The sequence below is a fragment of the Pongo abelii genome, chromosome 21, assembly GCF_028885655.2.
Source record: "Pongo abelii isolate AG06213 chromosome 21, NHGRI_mPonAbe1-v2.0_pri, whole genome shotgun sequence".
NCBI classification, from domain to species: domain Eukaryota; kingdom Metazoa; phylum Chordata; class Mammalia; order Primates; family Hominidae; genus Pongo; species Pongo abelii.
This window is the reverse complement of record NC_072006.2, coordinates 66,386,290-66,399,367: the sequence shown is the minus strand read 5'-3', so window position 1 is coordinate 66,399,367 and position 13,078 is coordinate 66,386,290. Positions and strand designations below refer to the sequence as shown.

The following is a 13,078-nucleotide window of genomic DNA, read 5'->3' as shown; positions in this document are numbered from 1 at the left end:
GTAAGAGCACGTTTAGTTTTATAAGAAACCGCCAGACTGTCTTTCAGCAGCTGCGCCATGTTGCATTCCCAGCAGCCGCGGCTGAGGGTCCTGTTTCTTCACATCCTCGCCAGCGTTCAGTGCTGTCCGTGTTCTGGGTTTTGGCTGTTCTAGTAGTTGTGTGCATCTTGTTTTAATTTGCATTTCCCTGGTGACGGAGGATGTGGAGCATCTTATTGTTGATATTGTTGAGTTTCAAGAGTTCTTGGTATATTTTGGATAATAGTCCATTATCAGATGTGTCTTTTGCAAATATTTTCTCCTTATTTGATTTTTACCAGTGTCCCCAACGTCCTTTCCTGCCCCGGGACTCTTGTGGCTCCTCGGCTCCTTGGTCTCCTCTGCTTGGTGGTAGCTGCTCAGTCTTTCCTGGTCTTGGATGGCCTTGGCGTGCTGGAGAGCGCTGGTCCTTGTCTGGTGGACGTTTCCTTAGTTTGCGTTTGTCTGGCGTCTCCTCGTGATGACGTCCAGGCTGTAGAATCTCAGCTAGAATGCTGCAGGCTGGCTGGCATGTCCTCAGAGCACCGTATTGGGAGGCAGGTGGTGTCGCCTGGCTGCTGCTCCTGCTGACTTTGAAGCTTGGTTAAGGTGGGGTTGGCTGGTTTCTCCACTGTCGAGTTACTCTTTTTCTCTTTGTAATTAGTAGGTATCTCAAGGAGACACTTGGAGGCTGCTGATACCATTTCTTATCAGGCCTTTGGCCCCTGCACGGGCATTCGCAAGGACACTGCCAGTGGAGGCTGCTGTGGCGTCTGATGCTGACTTTCTATTTCTGTCTTTCTGTTTACAGAATTCCAATTAATAAATGTAAAGAGAGCTGCCCCTTCTCCCTTATTTCTCCCACTTGTTAATTCATTCAGTTACTTATTCATATTAGCATGGATATTTATTTTCTTCTGTAGGTAACAAGCCGCTGCTGCAGTTTATTTATTTTGTTGCTTGAGCAGCCCGGCTCTGGCCATCATGAGCTCCTCAGGTTGGTTCCGTGTCCTTGTGACGTGACAAGAGGATTTGGTGACTTTATGACACCACAGAATGTTCCAGCACATCTTCTGTTTTCCACGGTTTCTTGGAGGGGCATTGCTTCCTTTGGTTGGGGATGGTGCTTCCTTTGATTGGGGATGGTGCTTCCTTTGATTGGGGATGGTGCTTCCTTTGATTGGGGATGGTGCTTCCTTTGATTGGGGATGGTGCTTCCTTTGATTGGGGATGGTGTTTCCTTTGGTCGGGGATGTTGGTTCCTTTGGTCGGGGATGTTGGTTCCTTTGGTCGGGGATGTTGGTTCCTTTGGTCGGGGATGGTGCTTCCTTTGATTGGGGATGGTGCTTCCTTTGATTGGGGATGGTGCTTCCTTTGATCGGGGATGGTGCTTCCTTTGATCGGGGATGGTGCTTCCTTTGATCGGGGATGGTGCTTCCTTTGATCGGGGATGGTGTTTCCTTTGGTCGGGGATGGTGGTTCCTTTGGTCGGGGATGGTGGTTCCTTTGGTCGGGGATGGTGGTTCCTTTGGTCGGGGATGGTGGTTCCTTTGGTCGGGGATGGTGCTTCCTTTGGTCGGGGATGGTGCTTCCTTTGGTCGGGGATGGTGCTTCCTTTGGTCGGGGATGGTGCTTCCTTTGGTCGGGGATGGTGGTTCCTTTGGTCGGGGATGGTGGTTCCTTTGGTCGGGGATGGTGCTTCCTTTGGTCGGGGATGGTGCTTCCTTTGGTCGGGGATGGTGCTTCCTTTGGTCGGGGATGGTGTTTCCTTTGGTTGGGGATGGTGGTTCCTTTGGTCGGGGATGGTGTTTAGAACCATACTCTGGGCAGCAGGTGTGCTCATTGCTCCTGGGGTGTCCCTGCATCCAGGCCTTCCAGGTGGACCGGGGCATGTGCACACACACAAACACTCGTCTGCACCTGCACCTGTGCTGAACACAGCGGCCTTCTCACTTCTCCTCAGGCCTCAGGATCTAGTCTTGATGTCACAGGCTCATTCTAGCTTCCCTCATGCCTTACATGGGAACCTGGTTCTCATCCCCCACAGTAGATGTACTTCTGTGTTCAGTTCCAACGTACAGATAAAGCACCTTCGGGATTGCCAAGCTGTGTGAGAAACAAACGTGCTAACTACCTGGAGTGCAGCATTTCTGTGCAGCCCTTTTATTTAACCTCACAGGTCAAAATAGTACACTTCAAAGTTACATAGACGAGTATTGTTCTTGCTCATCCTTTCATTTTTACTTTTTATATTTAAATTTTTATTATTTGTTTTTAGAGATGGGGTCTTGCTCTGTGTCCTGGGCTGGCCTGAGGCTCCTAGACTCAAGCAATCCTCCTGCCTCAGCCCCCATCAGGAGTTGGGACTGCAGGCACACACAACCAGGCCTGGCTTCCTGCCCACCGTTCAGTGTGACTGTCACTCACCTGCAGGACAGCTGGGGTTTAGTGGTTACTGTTTGTGTTCCTGTTGGTTTCCTCCAAATCTTGGTTAATTTTTTGTTTGTGAGGGGTGGAGCATTGCCATGGTCCCGAGAGTCGGAACTATACAAAAAAAGTATAGAAAGAAGTGCCCCTTGCAGTGGTGTCGTGCCACACCCTCCCTCCCCCCGCCGCCCCCCCTCCCCCCGCCGCCCCCTCCCTCCCCCCGCCGCCCCCTCCCTCCCCCCGCCGCCCCCTCCCTCCCCCGCCGCCCCCTCCCTCACCACGCCCTCCCTCCCCCCCACCGCCCCCTCCCTCACCACCCCTCCCTCCCCCCACCATGCCCTCCTTCCCCCCTGCCGCCCCTTCCCTCCCCCACGCCCTCCTTCCCCCCTGCCGCCCCCTCCCTCCCCCACCCCCTCCTTCCCCCCACCACAGCCTCCCTCTCCCACCACACCCTCCCTCCCTCCACCACCCCCTCCTTCCCCCGCCGTCCCCTCCTTCCCCCTACCACAGCCTCCCTCCCCCTGCCACACCCTCCCTCCCCTGCCACCCCTTCTCTCCCACCCCCCTGCCCCCTCCTCCTGCTGCCCCCTCCCTCCCCCCACCACATCCATCCTCCCCCTTCCTCCCCCGCCGCCCCTGCCGTCCTCCCACCTTGCTTGCCCTCCTGCTGCACCCTCCCTCGTCCTGCTGCACCCTCCCTCGTCCTGCTGCACCCTCCCTCGTCCTGCTGCACCCTCCCTCGTCCTGCTGCACCCTCCCTCGTCGCACCCTCCCTTGTCCTGCTGCATCCTCCCTCCTCCTGCCCTGCCCCCTCCCTCCTCCTGCCCTGCCCCTTTCCCTCCATTTTTGCACCCCGTTTCCACTCACCATGCAAACAGATGAGCTCCTGTGTCTTTTTCCTTCCCTGGCAGTGCAGCACAGGTCAGTGACAATCTCTCACTCTCTGCAGCTGACAGAGTTCCTGGGCACCGCCCTCGTGTCACTGCATCAAGAGCTTCCTCTTTCCCAGCTGGGTGGCACTTCATCGTGCTGATGTCCCGTAGCTTTTCACCCTCTCTCGTGTGTGCATCTAGGCTGTTGACACGGTGACAGGTGATGCCATCAAGAGTAACCTTGTACGTGTGTCTTTGTGCTGTTGGAGGCCTGCTGTTGGGGCTGAGTTCCGAGAGATGGGATTGCTGAATTGAGGAGTTGGTGCGTGTGCACTTTTGTTAGGTTTTGCCAAGTCCCCCTGTTGCATGTGAGAGAGGCAGCTCTTTCCCCCAGCCTCACACGTGGGACACGTGTGTTGTCATAGTTCTTGTGTTTGCTGGTCTGGGTGGTGCAATCAGCGTCTGTGGATGTGCTGTGGGCGCGTAGGGCTGAGGCACGTGATGAGCGGGTGGGCATCCCTGAGCCGCCCCTTAGCGATGGGGTCGTTCAGTCTTCCGGCTGCTGGCTTAGTTTTGTCTACTTGACCTGTTCTGCGGCAGGCATGCTGTTCCATGACTGCTCCTAGCATGTTTCTGTCTCCTCGCATCTCCTGTGTTTTTATTGGTAGGGGCTGCTGTGTTGTTTGGTGCATAAATATCCACGTGTCATATCTTCATTGGCAGCTGTGAGTTTTTGCATTGGAAAGTATCTGTCTTTGTCACATGTCAGACCGTCACCCTGGGTGTCTTTCTTGTACCCCAGCCCACAATCCCTGAGATCCTTACTTTTCACCTTCTGAATCCCTTTGTTTTCTGTGTCTCTCTGTAGCATATGGTTTGGTCTCAGTTTATGAGCCGAATTGAAAATCTTTTTCTTTTAATAGGTGAGTTAAGCCCATTTACCTTTATTGATAGGACTGACATGTTTTGTCTTGACTCTATCATAATGTTTTATAATTATGTAAATTTTTATTTATCTTTTGAGACATGGTTTCACTGTCACCCAGGCTGGAGTGTGGTGGCGTGATCATAGCTCACTGCAACTTTGACTTCCTGGGCTTAAGAAGGATCCTCCTGCCTCAGCTGCCCCAGTAGCCTGGGACTATAGGTACACAGCACTGCACCTGACTAATTTTAAAAATATTTTGTAGGAATGGGGTCTCATTATGTTGCCCAGGCTGGTCTTAAACTCCCAGCCTCAGGGAATCCTCCTGCCTCGGCCTCCCTTTTCAAAGCGTTGAGATTACAGGTGTGAGTCGCTGTACCTGGCCTGAATTTTAAATATTTGCTGTGTTTCTTTTTCTGTGAGATGTTTATTCTTTGCTCTTTTAATTGATTTTTTTTTTTTTTTTTTGTATTTAGGAAGGTTCGTAACTGTGTATTCCTGGTTACTTTTGTACTTAAACTAGTTCCTGGTCTCCTGTCTCACAGGACTATTCACGCTGCAGTCGAGCAGTTTGCACTGGCCCGGCAGCTCCACTGTCGGCCTTCGGCGTCTGTGAGCCCTAGTGGCTTCTTCCTCTGCCTTTTGGTGACAGGACCTCCACAGGGGAGGCATACTCTGGTCCTCAGCCTCCGTCTCCCGCCTCTGCCTCACTTGGAGCCTGAGGATGTCTCTTCCCTGCAATTTCCCGCCCAATAGAGGAGGCTCTTCCTCCCATTCCTGAGGCTGTTTCTGGGCCCTGACCGGAGGCAGCTTGGCTGGCTCAGAAGTCTTTCTGTTCTTGCCTTGTGGGGGACGGGCGGGGAGGGGGGTGCAGGCTGGGAGGAGCCGTGGAGGCTGATTCCTTCCCCTTCGTGGGTTCTCTTCTCTTCCTCCTCGGCAGCCCTGCCATCGGCTCTTAGAGCCCGTAGTGTATGAGGTTGCATCTCAGAGTCCTGCCACACACTGGGCCCTCTCAGTGCGTTGGGTTTGGTGTCTCCTCTCGGGTGGGTGTGGGTTTTGGTGTCTCCTCTCGGGCGGGGTGTGGGTTTGTCTCCTCTTGCGAGGGTGGGGTGTGGGTTTGGTGTCTCCTCTCGGGTGGATGTGGGTTGTGTGGGTTTTGGTGTCTCCTCTCCGGTGGGGTGTGGGTTTGGTGTCTCCTCTTGGGTGGGTGTGGGTCATGTGGGTTTTGGTGTCTCCTCTCGGGTGGGTGTGGGTTGTGTGGGTTTGGTGTTTCCTCTCAGGTGGGGTGTGGGTTTGGTGTCTCCTCGGGTGGGTGTGGGTTTGGTGTCCCCTCTCGGGTGGGTGTGGGTTTGGTCTCTCCTCGGGTGGGTGTGGGTTGTATGGGTTTTGGTGTCTCCTCTTGGGTGGGTGTGGGTTGTGTGGGTTTTGGTGTTTCCTCTCGGGTGGGGTGTGGGTTTGGTGTCTCTTGGGTGGGTGTGGGTTTGGTGTTTCCTCTTGGGTGGGGTGTGGGTTTGGTGTCTCCTCTTGGGTGGGTGTGGGTTGTGTGGGTTTTGGTGTCTCCTCTCGGGTGGGTGTGGGTTTGGTGTCTCCTCTCGGGTGGGTGTGGGTTTGGTGTCTCCTCTTGGGTGGGGTGTGGGTTTGGTGTCTCCTTTCGGGTGGGTGTGGGTTTGGTGTGTCCGCTCGGGTGGGTGTGGGTTTGGTGTTTCCTCTCGGGTGGGGTGTGGGTTTGGTGTCTCCTCTTGGGTGGGTGTGGGTTGTGTGGGTTTTGGTGTCTCCTCTCGGGTGGGTGTGGGTTTGGTGTCTCCTCTCGGGTGGGTGTGGGTTTGGTGTCTTCTCTCGGGTGGGGTGTGGGTTTGGTGTCTCCTCTCGGGTGGGTGTGGGTTTGGTGTGTCAGCTCGGGTGGGTGTGGGTTTGGTGTCTCCTCTCGGGTGGGTGTGGGTTTGGTGTCTCCTCTCGGGTGGGTGTGGGTTTGGTGTCTCCTCTCGGGTGGGGTGTGGGTTTGGTGTCTCCTCTCGGGTGGGTGTGGGTTTGGTGTCTCCTCTTGGGTGGGTGTGGGTTGTGTGGGTTTTGGTGTCTCCTCTCGGGTGGGTGTGGGTTTGGTGTCTCCTCTCGGGTGGGTGTGGGTTTGGTGTCTCCTCTCGGGTGGGGTGTGGGTTTGGTGTCTCCTTTCGGGTGGGTGTGGGTTTGGTGTGTCCGCTCGGGTGGGTGTGGGTTTGGTGTTTCCTCTCGGGTGGGGTGTGGGTTTGGTGTCTCCTCTTGGGTGGGTGTGGGTTGTGTGGGTTTTGGTGTCTCCTCTCGGGTGGGTGTGGGTTTGGTGTCTCCTCTCGGGTGGGGTGTGGGTTTGGTGTCTCCTCTCGGGTGGGTGTGGGTTTGATGTGTCAGCTCGGGTGGGTGTGGGTTTGGTGTCTCCTCTCGGGTGGGTGTGGGTTTGGTGTCTCCTCTCGGGTGGGTGTGGGTTTGGTGTCTCCTCTCGGGTGGGGTGTGGGTTTGGTGTCTCCTCTCGGGTGGGGTGTGGGTTTGGTGTCTCCTCTCGGGTGGGGTGTGGTTTTGGTGTCTCCTCTCGGGTGGGTGTGGGTTTGGTGTCTCCTCTCGGGTGGGGTGTGGGTTTGCTGTCTTTTGTGAACGTCCCCTGGGTCACGATGTGAATGTCCCACTCTGCCTGAGGGGGAGATTCGCCCAGCTCTCATTTGCCCTGTTTTCTCCTGACCCTTTTCCTCCTTTCTGCATCTCAGTTCCGTCCTCTTGGCTTCCTGCCTTTTGTAGGTTCCTTACTGCATTTTCACCGCCTCCCCTCCCTCAGACTGTTTGCAGTTTATTCATTTCTGAGATAATTTTGTCTCTTCCTTCCATTACTTTCTTAAGTCCAGTCAACTCTTATTTCCTTTTGGTGTTGCATTTGTAATTTTATGGTTTTTATAAAAATTTGTCTCCTAGTTTTTGAGGTTCTGATTTGAGGTGATTTTCATATCCTTAAGAGCACACTTAAGCAGATTTTCCTGTATTGAGAGTTGTTAATTTTCTTGTTGTTCCAGGGTGGGTTTTTCTCTGATGTGTGTGGGGCCCCCATTTTCTGACTCTTCTCTGACTTTCCCGTGGCTCTGGATGGCTTTACCGCCTCTGTCCCTTCGCCCTGGTGGCCTTGGAGTGTTTGCCAGATCTGTGGTTTCCTGGCGCCCTCTGCTGGCCGCATAGGGAAGTCCAGGTCTTGAGCCGGTCCTTGCTGGTGTGCAGGACGGAAGTTGTCCTCTGGTTCTCCTGGCCCTTTCCTGCAGGACCCAGAACTTCCCCCTTTCCTTCTTTTCTGCCTTACCACCCAGTGGCCAAAGGGCTCCTCTCAGGACACGCTGTGTTGCCTTGACAACCCCTTCCCGTCTTGTGCTTGGTGGTCCCTGCCCTGTGGTCCGCACTGACCTTCCTGGACACCTCTCAGGCCCTGGGACTTGGGGTGGCTTAGCCTTTCAGCAGTGGCTTCCCACGGACCCCTGTCCCACCCTGCCCCACCGCGGCCTTGCAGGGGAGAGACTGGGGGATCAGGCTCAGGCGTGTGTTGACTCTGCGCCGACTTGTAGTGATTTTGAAGTCTAGGCACCCTCGTCCTGTGCAGACGGCGATGCTGGTGTGAACCTGTGTTCCTTGCTTGTGCTGAACTGTGTTTGGAAGAGAGGCTGGGAGACATCAGCTCGGCAGCCACGTTGTCTTCGGCCTCCTGGAAGTGATGCTAACTTTGTAAGCTGTGTGTCTGAGTGTTTTTCGCTACTACTGCTGTTCTTCAAAACATGCTGCCAGTGACCTGGCCTCGTGTTTGTGATACCCCGTAAATGGTTAGGCACGGAGAGGGCACGCATGCGTTCAGGGCGGAGCTGGCTGGAGTGCGTGCGGCATGGGCTATTGTTACCCGCTGCCCGGGGCGGCTGTGGGCACAGCATTCTCCACCCATTGCTCGGCTGGGGCTCCGTGGCAGAGTAAAGGATGGACCAAGGGGCTCCCACCCCAGGAGCAGACGCACTCCTCCCAGACAGCCCCCAGGTGCTGACCGTGCGGGGCCTGACGTTCGGGCGGCACATACCTTGCACCAGGCGGTTCCGCGGACGGTGACTCTGCATTTGGCTTCGACATTGAGTGCCTATGGTGCATGTGCAGTGGAGAGATCGCCTACTTTCATTTGATCCTTTTAAGAGCCCTGTGATGGGGCGAGGGGTGTCTGTAGCACCATGTTTCAGAGGCGGAGACCTGCAAAGGGAGGGTTCATGTGGTATGTCCAGTCATGGGGATTTTGGTTTGCTTGCTTGGTTTTCTAATCCTAGTACCTGTACCTAAAAAACCCCAAGCCCCTGTGTTTGGAGTTGTTTAGACCGAGGCCCCCAGGGCTCCATGTTGGTGCCGGCCTTTGTGGAGCTGTCTGTCGTCCCAGGCTCTGCTTTGCGCCATCGCGCCTGCACGTGCCGCAGTCCCTCTAGAGTGGCCATCGCGCCTGCATGTGCCACAGTCCCTCTGGAGTGGCCATCGCACCTGCACGTGCCGCAGTCCCTCTAGAGTGGCCATGGGTGCCTTGGCCCTGGTCCCCGCAGGCACTTCTTTCTCAGGAGTCCCATGGGAGCTGGAAGCCCCCACTGAACACTCTCCTCCCAGCAGGCTCCATGACCAGTCCCTGCCTGCCCCCGAGGGCTGCTGCGCCCACCACGGGCACAGCCCATGAGGGGTTTGGATGAATCTAGGGAGGAAAGCCACTGCCACTGCCATGTGGGTTGGGCACAGAAGGCCTTGGTCCGCCGGCAGCCCCAGTCCTGAGAAGAGAGGGGGAGGTTCCCACGAGATCTCCACTCCATCTTCAGAGCAGTTTAGCAGCAGACCCTCTGCGGGAGCCAAAATCCACATAGAATTCTGCAAGCAAAGACCCTATGGGAAAGGCAGGGAGTGTGGACCCCTTCTGCCTGGGGCGAGGTGGGCTGGGGAGAAGCGGGAGTGTGCCATGTAGAGAGAGGCAACTGGAGTATCAGGTAGGTTAGATTTGCATTTTTCTTTTAAGATTTAAGAAAAATTTGAAGAAAAATTTGTATTTATAAAACTCACAGAATCTGGAGAAGTTATATTGTTCATTCATAGTGCACCTTCAGAGCTTGATGCAGAAGCAGGGCCTGGCATCAGTTTCTCAGTGTGCTGGGCCCTGGGGGTGGCCTCAGCTCCAAGGAGGCACCGTCTGGCCTTGGTTGGTCTCGCCCCTCCCTTGGTTGTTCTCACCCCCGGCCTTGGTTGGTCTTGCCCCCTCCTTCGGTTAGTCTCACGCCCTCCCTTGGTTGGTCTCGTGCCCTCCCTTGGTTGGTGCTGACACTTGCATTAGAATATCTTGATTTCTGACCCTCAGCAGCCCTTAAATTGCACACCTGAGATGAGCGTCTCTCCTTCACCCCGGTCCTCTTTTTTGGCTGCTGAACTATTTTGAAGATAGAAACATCAAACACAGTCCGGAATTTATAGCAGGCGTCACTGGGTCGCACAGCCTGTTTGGGTGGTGCCTGTGAGAGCCCCGCCCTCACCCTGCAAACTGTCACTCGCCCCGCCTGAGTTCTCTTTTGGGAGGCCTGGCCTCAGGTGTGGATCACTTTGTAATGAGCTAGTGTGGAGCGCGGAGGCTTCAGTAGCAAAGGGACCCCGGGTAGGTCTGAAGAAGGGCCCTCACAGCGCAGGGCGTCTGAACGGAGACGGGTGCCCTCATCTGTTTGAATCTCACAGGAATAAAGAAAATGCAGTGGGTCAGAGCCACACTTGCATGCCATCACACAAGGCAGCCATGCTCCCAGCCTGAACTGAAAGTGGCAGAGCGAGGAAGGGAGGAAGGACGGGATGAGGGGCGGTGCCATGTCGGGGCAGCCCAGGAGTCGCCTGCAGCTGTTCACAGCAAGGCTCCCACTGGCACACAGAGCAGAATCCGCTCCTTCCAGCATCTTAACTTCAGTTGAGAATGTGCTATAAAGATGCCATCGTAATCTTTGTACTTAAATATACGTGAGCAGCTTTCACCATCGGAGCAGACCTTAGTTTTCATGCCAGATGGGGAAACGACAGCCATTGGGAGTTGTGTGGCGTGTGCCCCGCTGGGCGGTGTCATGTGTATGGCGCGTGCCCCTCTGGGCGGTGTCGTGTGTGTGTGGCACGTGCCCCGCTGGGCGGTGTTGTGTGTGTGGCGCGTGCCCTGCTGGGAGGTGTCGTGTGTGTGGCGCGTGCCCCGCTGGGTGGTGTCGTGTGTGTGGCGCGTGCCCCGCTGGGTGGTGTCATGTAGGTGTCATCAGCTGAAACCACCGGAGCTCTCCACAAGAGCTGGCACCCAGCAGCTATGCTTCTCCAAGCAGGAACACATCTGAGGCAGCTCGGGAGACACCTGGTCACCTGTAGGGGCTGACGGAGGCGGGGTCTGTGCAGCCAGGGCCCAGCCAGAGGCTCAGAGATCACTGTGGGAGCCACTGAGCAACCCAGCCTTCCCAGCTGACCCAGCATGCCCAGTCCCAGCCAGCCCCAGGCCTCCCAGTGCAGGAATTCAGCAGCCAAGCGGGGATGACACACACAGACCTAGTGTGGCTTTTGTGCCCCAGCTGAGTCCACAGGCAGTCCAGCTGTGGTCACATGGAGGGTGGCCCTGGGGCCGCTCAGCCATTTGCCTTGGGTGGGTGCCACCCCCTGGTCCATCCTCAGCTCCAGGACCAGGTCTGAGCACTGTGGGGCGTTGGGCAGCATCTGAGTGTGCCCTGTCCTGAAGGCGCAGCATGGGGCCTCCTACCCTTGCCCCTGCCCTGGCAGGGCCCTGGACAGCACCCCAGCTCCAACTGTGGGCCTACCAGAAGGAGCCCGTGCCAGGCCTGGCCTCCTCTGGAATCGGGGTACTTGGCTCAGATACACAGGCCTATTGCAAGCCCCACTCTGAGCCCCACTAACACACTGTCTTCTCCTTTTTCATCACCAGGGGTCGGGCCCCGGCTCAGTGGTCCCAGGCAGCTCGGGTGTCGGAACCCCCAGACAGTTCACGCGACAAAGAATCACGCGGGTCAACCTCAGGGACCTCATATTTTGTTTAGAAAATGAACGTGAGACAAGCCATTCACTGCTGCTCTACAAAGCATTCCTTAAGTGACACAGGAGGACGCCTGGGGACTTTTTATATATTTGCAGATTACGCCTTTTTGTAACAAGCAAATGGGATATTGTTTAAAAAACAGCCACCTCTTTACAATGGAACAGTTTTATATTCCTGTTTCTAAATCAACTCTTCAGTGTGAAAGAAAATACGTTTCTGTAACAGAGAGAACACAAAGGCCTGTGGATACTCTTAAAGGACAATTAAATCTTAACTCATCTTGATTGAGTGGCCTTCTTGCCAAACAAGCCATATATAAAGACTGATGGAATCGTTAGCAAATAATTAGCTGCCCTCTGTCAACTCATAGCAGTTTCTGCATTATTTGTGCATTTTGGTTTAGTTCTACCTAACTTACTATGTAGGTGTATGTCTACAGCCGATGACCTCATTTCGTTTATTTTATTTTTGTAATAGTCAGTTGGCAAAGCAAACTGATTTTTTAGGCTATTTATCTTCCTTCCCCTCCTCCCCCCCCCCGCTCTCCTCTTTGCCCCCCTGCCCTGCCCTCCCCTCCTCTCCTTCCCCTCCACTCCGCTGAGAATCCTGGAGGAATACACAATTCATCGTTGCACCCCCACCTCAGAGTGTAATCGCATTTCTGCTTGGTAGAGGCCGAGCCCAGCAAAGGTGGCTTCTTCTGAATGTGTGGTCAGCATCTGTACAAATGCATTTTATTTGCTATAGTTTGTAAAGCTGTAAAGTTAAAAGAGATGAAAACCTTTTCAGCATAAATATATTTTACTTGCACTGTGTTTTTTAGCTAAAAGTGAAAACCTAGATTAAATAAAATCAAAGTTGAGAAGAATCATCAAAAGACTGTTTCTCGGTGTGAATCAAGTGTTGAAAAATGGTTGGTGTATTTTGTCAGTAATTGTACATAACTTTTGGCACATGACATAGAAATGGCTATGTAAACTATAATTATTTTGCTAAGAGACTGTATGCAAGCCTTGGGCCGACTTTACAGACGTCCAGAGCAAAGCCCCTTCTTTGTACCTATTTTTTTATTACAAATATACTAATTGGTTCTTTCTATTTTCAGAGGTTATTGTATGAAATTGTCTATTGATAGTACTTTTATGACTGTAAATACTCTGGCTTTCTCCGTGTGAATTCTCACATTAGACTTTAATTCGAGCGCGTGTGAACTGAACGCTGATCAGTATTTTTTATCAACACCTGAGAACTGTTACACCTTTTATTTTGTCTTTTAGGAAATCCCTGTCTTTCCATTTTTTCATGTAAATTTTGCACAGTTACTTGTTCATATGTAAATATTTTACTTTCAAAAATGAAGTTTTTAATTGCTATTGTTTTATATAGGATTGAAAGAAAATTAACTCCTTTATTAAAAACAAATTTATCTGTATTTGTTTTGCCTATTTTTCCCCCGTTTTCCAGTTTTAGATTCTGCTGCCAGATTGCACTCTGGCTCTGCTGAGGTGCTGGTTTCTGAGCCACCTGTTGGAATCTGTAGCTGAGCCCCATCAGAGCCGGGAGAAAGAACTTTCTCTGTGAGGACAGGGGCCGAGCCACTCTGTGCGTGGAGTCTGGGGGCTGGTGGCTGCGCCTAACACCTTCTGCTCTCACAGGTGGAGATGAGCTGGGCACAGCTGGGAGGGGCGGGGGGAGGCCCAGCGCTGGGTGAGATGTACACAGAAATGCACCTGGCGAGCCCGGCTGAGGTGCCCAGAGGGCCCCAGCCTT

At 53.9% G+C, this 13,078-nt stretch overlaps 1 protein-coding gene across 1 annotated transcript in view; it reads left to right on the top strand.

Annotated features, from left to right (window-relative positions):
• TAF4 (TATA-box binding protein associated factor 4) overlaps window positions 1-12,740 on the top strand; it is an 89,765-nt gene extending 77,025 nt beyond the window's left edge. The window contains exon 15 of the mRNA XM_024239136.3: window positions 11,198-12,740. Within this exon, the coding sequence (XP_024094904.2) occupies window positions 11,198-11,365 (168 nt within the window). The 3' untranslated portion in view covers window positions 11,366-12,740. The remainder of the gene's footprint in view (window positions 1-11,197) is intronic.
• The last annotated feature ends 338 nt before the right edge of the window (window positions 12,741-13,078 follow it).